The following is a 6000-nucleotide window of genomic DNA, read 5'->3' on the forward strand; positions in this document are numbered from 1 at the left end:
CAAGAACACTTCCTACTCTCACCCTCAAACACTCCAAAGACTAAAGCTAGTATGACAGTAACATCAGAAGCCCCCCACCTCCCGTGAATGAAGGTCCCAAAGGAAGTAATATACTTGTTGGCTCTGCCCAAAGAAATTTATGATTATCAAGCCAAAGAGACAGAAAGAAGCTGGCTAAACGCAGCAAAAACAAATTTCCAAAATCCTACGTGAGGAGTCCCAGATGCCAGAAGGACACAGTGTTTCACCCTAGGATGCTACCCACTTACAAATACTGCTGTCACCCCTGGCCTTGTGGCTTAAACCCCGCTTCACCCCTCTACCCTTAGGGGGACAGAAGTAACACCGCCTCTTACTACAGGACAAAAGGAATGGTGGGCGCCCCCTTTAGTGAAGACAGAAAGTCTGCAAATACAGTAGATCTGCAAATACTTTTTTATAATAATGACAAGGGCAGTAAGGAAACTTCTTCATACGGGAAAGAAAGAGAGGTAGGACTTAGGTCATCTAGAACATCAAAAACGGGCAGGGTAAGCGATTCTAGAAGATATAGAACGTTTTAGAAAATCATCTGTTATAATGGAAACACACATCACCTGTCACCACAAAAAAATCTTCAGTCACATATTCACATGACTAAAGGACAATGCCAAACCACATACTATAACAACCCTAAACAAAAGTTCTTAAGTGTGAAATACTAGAAGAAATGGTTCCTACAGAAATTGGGGAGGGGAAATCTGATTTAATACATAATGAGAAAAAGTATATTTCAGGTTAATTTTTTATTACTATTGTCATCATTCTGCATACCAAACCTACATCCAAAAATAATCAGAGGCTATTTACTCCCCACCCCCCAAAAAAGATTAAGACACAAATAAAAGTACTATTAAGGAAAGTATAAAGTATTAGAAGTCACATAATAAACAAAAGCAGTAATAATTTATACCAGATATCTAGCCTAAGAATGGTCACCACAATTAGGCATAAATTTAGATATAACCCTTCTTGGCAGTAAAAATGTAACAGCATCTCATACATTTCTTACTATCTGAGGATATGAAACATACCAGTTCATAAGAGGACATTATTTTTCTACCCCTCCTTCTATAAAGGATGCATGTGATTTTATGTTCTACACAATACCTAGTATGTTCCATACAATACCTGGTGTGTTGCTGTTCAAATGTTAAACAAGCATTCCAACCAACCACGTATCTAAGTGACCTAAAAGTTAAGCCTAGCCATTTAAAAAGAAGATTGACCTTACTTTTTTCTACACACAGTCTGAGGGAAAGCTGTTAAATGCTTCTCATGCTGTCTTCCACCCTCTCCAACACCCCCAATCCTGCAGGGAGGGGGTAAGAGTTCAGTGGGATAGTACACCATTCGAGTATATTTTTGTAAGATTACAATCCAAACAATTAAAATTCAGAAAAGAATTCCTTAAAATAATATATAAAAAGACAAGCACAAGATACACTGGGATGTCATTCATACTAAGAGATCTCAAGCAGTCACGTAACCACCACAGAACCATGCACATAACAGAAGCTCAGTGAGTGTCCCCAGAATGAATGCGCCCAGGCATGGAACACGGATGCCAAAACAGCTTCTCTCCAAAAGCACAAGTTCAAAGGTCCCAGAAAGGAGGCAACAGACACAACTATGAGGAGAAAGAAAGAGAACATGAGAATCACCTCCTATTGCTTTTTCCATAAGGAAAACGGGAAGAAGTACAACTGCACACAACAAGGTATTTCCCTGAACCTGGGGAAGTGGGAAATGCCCACAGCAATGGAGGAGTGGTTTAAAAAAAAAAAAAAAAAAAAGCTAAACCACAAGATGGGCTACCGCAAAAGCAGTCAGAAAAATTATAATCCCACCAGGCATATGGGCTACATCCAGCATAAACAGAGAACTAAAATAATGCCACCTGACACTAAAGAACAGGCTACTTTAGAGGCAAAGCCTAAACACTAAAGAAATGGGAAAAACACGGGTAAGTAAGATGTATAAATATGTCTCAAAGAACAAGCAAGAGCAATCCTACTCTTTTGGAAAGGAAAATCCAAACCAATCTGACCTTGAGTAGAGGTTGCTATGTACACATCAACACTTAGAATCCACTGAATGATGAGACAGAGAAACCCAACATTCAACAGCAGGGTAAGTCAAGTCTTCAAGGAGACAAGGGAAGAGATGTCCCATGAGTCACCCAACCTTGTCCAAAAAGCTGGAGGTAAGGCCTGAGGGGGAGGAGAGAGTGACGTTCTAACAAAAAGATGTAAGAAAGAAAAGTCCTTAAGAGAACCCATCTAGCAGGCCGAACGTCGAGAGAACCGGGCGCTGAAAGAGTAAGAGGGAAAAGCTAATTTCCAATAATCAATGGGGCGAGGGACACAGAAAGCACAACCACATTAAACTCAAAGAAAAGAGCCCAACTTTACACACTAACCTCAAGTGTATTCCTCTAACCCTTACCATTTTCCTTCCGTTGCCCATTGTACAGAGCACCCCGATTAGCAGAGGAGACCCGGAAAGGCAGGTGGTGGTAGGCAGAAGTACAGGAAAGGATCCACCGCTGGAAGTGAGATGAAAACGCTCACTCTCCTGCGAACACCCCAACATCTACAGCAGGTACTCAACTCTCCTTTTCCAAAGGTCATTAATACCATACCCTAAAAATACACAATTCCATCACGCTGGGTATAGATAGAGACAGAATAACAGCAGTATAAAAACTTAAAAAAAAAAAAAAAAGGAAATTGAGGTTAAAAGTGCTACTTTGGGGCTGTGGGTTTTATGCCCCCCCGGATAACTCCGTATTACCTGAAGGGCAAGGTCTCGAAGTCAAAGCCTAATGCTGACCAATTCTCCAGATCCCCCTGCCTCCCTTACTTGGTACTCCAGGTGGAGAAGAGAGACTCCTTGCTCAAAAAATGCTTAACGGTCCAAACGCTCAGAGTCTGACAGAGCTTGTTGGGGAGGACAAGGCACCACACTAAGCCGGCTGAAAATAAGACTCTGCTGAGTGTCTGCAGCCAGCGGCCACTCCAAGCTCGGGAAGGGGAGGGAGTGTGGCCCCAGAGGAGGCCCCATCATGGCCCTGCCCCGGGGCGGAATCTGCAAACTGTGATACTCAGGACAAACCTGGACAACAGTCCCTCCCACCCTTTGATGAAGTGTCACATCCCAAAGGTACCTTTTCCTAATGTGCACAACCTCCCTCAATTATTTAAATGGCCAAAATAAAACAGCGACATATTTATGGCTGTTCATTCCTAGTTCTGTCACAGAAACACATATTCTCACCCCCTCCTATTGATGCCCCAAATACATGAAACCTCTTTCCCATACCCAGCAGTAAAGAGATCAAGATGAGAACTTTTCAACCTACGAAGAATCAAGCAGAGAATACTGCCCCTAAATTCAGAAGACCTAAGTTTTGGTGTGCATTGGCAACACTCTACACCTCACGTATTCGGGGACTTGGTGAACATTCAGGATGTCTTTCTGCTTATTCAGTACAGAACAAATGACAAATGAAAGAGCAGTAAGAATTGGCCATTTATCAATGAGTTTTCTGATTCGTCTAAGCCTGAAAAGTTACCAACGACAGTAACATACATCCATACATGTATACATTAAGGTCCTCACGTACACGCAGAATGCAGAGCTAGCCACGTAACCCTTCCAACTTACAGTGTATATGTGACAGATGTGACTTTGTCTTTTAATGCATACCTACACGTGTATATACACAAACAAATGCATAGCATCATGTTTTTCACCAAGAGAACGAAAGCAACAAAAAAATAGAAAACATCCAAATTTCCCCTTCACCCGAAAGCTACAAGATCAAAAAAAAAAAAAAAAGTTCAGATCCCATGAGAGACAACACGAGGCCAAAGGAAGGTTCTAGTACAACAAGAAGCACACTAGCAACCCCTTTCCGAATGGCACGTGGGCGACAAGAGTGTCTACACTCCCTTTTCTAGATGGAAAGGCATATGGCTTCTTCTTACCCAGCCAACATGAATACAATTTAAGAAAATCAGAAAAAGTCAAGGTAACAGGCTCACTAAATATGGCTGACTGGGAAACAGAAGCCATAAGGAGGATATGGGTTCTCTTAAAAAAGAAATGGGAAGTTTATTTCCAGGGAAGGTTCAAAAACTCTTCAACGTAGGATGTACAAAGTCAGGTTCTTACTGCACAGAAGACAGTGATGGGAACACCAAAAAACAAGGGCACAAGACCATGTTCCTGGTGGGGTAGTGTCAACTGGTGAATGCTGCCCCTACGTCAGAGGCGAGAGTGAAATGGAAGCAAAAAGAGACCCTGTTTTCCTCAGACACAGAGGAGTCATCACCGTAGCCCCCTCTTATCCAAGTACTAGGCACAATGGAAGCCCTGCCCTACATCTGATCGGGGGGCCCCCACCCTCACCCAGACAAGAAACTCTTGAGGAGAGAGAACATGATAGGGGGAGATAGCCAGATGGGGAAAGGAGCACTGGAATGTCCAGTTTCTCCCCTAAGAAAAAGAAGGCAGCTCAAAGGGGATCCAGGAAATGAGCTCACCCTAACCCAGGAAAGTGTGCAGAGAGTAGGCATAATCTGTAAGAAGTATCTGCTTTCCTATTTAGAAATGACTTCAGAGCTGCACAGGCCCCCACTACCCTCTGGGGGAAGGAAGAAGAACATGGGGAGCCCGAGTCCCCTTGTCCTGGCTAAAGGGTCAATAGATGGTGTGCAGAGGCCCCAAAAGATTCCACAGAAGAGGAGAGGTTGAGACAGACCCCTCTGCCAAAGAAGGATCAGGGTCACAGAAGGTAAAGGGCAAGGGAGTATGGAGATCCTCACTTGCCATAGAAACGGAGACCCCACCCTCCTGGCTGCGAGGGGTGCAAGGGCAGGAGTAAGATGGGAACGACTGCCAGGGGCGCGGATGCTGCGCAGGCCCCCTTCCCAGGAAGGGAAGGGGGAGGGGTCACACGAGGCCCTTCTGCCCGGGGACGCTCAGCAGGACGGGGTCCCCCTGGCGGGGAGAAGCACGGGGACCCCCGCCGGCTCTGGGAGGCGCCCACGGGGCTCCAGGATGATGCTGGACGGAGTCCGCCTGGCCCTGCCGCCCGGGAGCCACCGGCGGCGGGGCTGAGCGCCGACCGTGCCCCCGACGGAGACCGGCCCGGGGCAGCGGGGCGCGGGGCCAGAGGGGGCCTGAGGCCGATAAACTTTCCGCCCCGCGGCCCCCACCGGGCCCGGCGCGGGGGGCGGGGGCCGCGCCGCGGGCCCGGGAGCGGCGGGGATGCCCGGTCCGGGTGGGGGAGGCGCCGGCCCTCCCTCCGCCGGCTCCTCCTCCTCGCTGGGCCCGGCCCCCGCCCGCCGGCCCCCCGCCCCTCCGGCCCCAGCCCGCCCCCGGGTGGGGGTGTGCGGCGCCGCGCTCCGCCGCCCGGCGAGTCACCTCAGGACCCGGCCGCGCTACGCCCCCCCACCCGCCGCCCCCTCCCCGGCCCGGGGCGCCCGCCCGCCCGCCGCCGCCGCGCCCCCGCGCTCCCGCCCGGCGCCGCCAATGCCCGGGATGTCCGGCGGGGCCGGGTCCCGCCGCCCGCCGCGCCGCCCCCGGCCCCTCACGCGCCGGCTCTTACCTTCCGGCTTGTTTTCGGCAGCCATTTCCCCTCCGCGCGCCACATCCTCCTCCTCCTCGCGACCGGGACCCCGAGCGCGCGCCTCGTACCGCCGCCGCCGCCGGCCCAGCCACCCCGCCGCCGCCGCGCACCCGCCCTGGCCCCGCCCCGCGGCCCACGCACTGCGCCCGTTGGGCCGAGCGGCTGCCACTCATACTGCCCGCCACCAATCGCCCGGCACCAGGGGTCTCACTACTCTCCGGGAGGAGCGTCCTATCCGCCCGGCCCATTGGCTGGTCACCACCCAACGGAATGAAAGGATTGGTCAAGAATCAACGCCCCCTCCCCACCCACTCCCAGGAAAG

At 49.8% G+C, this 6000-nt stretch overlaps 1 protein-coding gene across 1 annotated transcript in view; it reads right to left on the reverse strand.

Annotated features, from left to right (window-relative positions):
- CAMTA1 (calmodulin binding transcription activator 1) overlaps positions 1-5767 on the reverse strand; it is an 867769-nt gene extending 862002 nt beyond the window's left edge. The window contains exon 1 of the mRNA XM_028108234.2: positions 5657-5767. Coding sequence (XP_027964035.1) covers positions 5657-5701 — 45 coding nt within the window. The 5' untranslated portion in view covers positions 5702-5767. The remainder of the gene's footprint in view (positions 1-5656) is intronic.
- Positions 5768-6000: the final 233 nt, after the last annotated feature.

Source organism: Eumetopias jubatus, unplaced genomic scaffold (genome assembly GCF_037043125.1).
Source record: "Eumetopias jubatus isolate StellerSeaLion01/CBP00866 unplaced genomic scaffold, mEumJub1_p1.0 scaffold_4, whole genome shotgun sequence".
NCBI classification, from domain to species: Eukaryota; Metazoa; Chordata; class Mammalia; order Carnivora; family Otariidae; genus Eumetopias; species Eumetopias jubatus.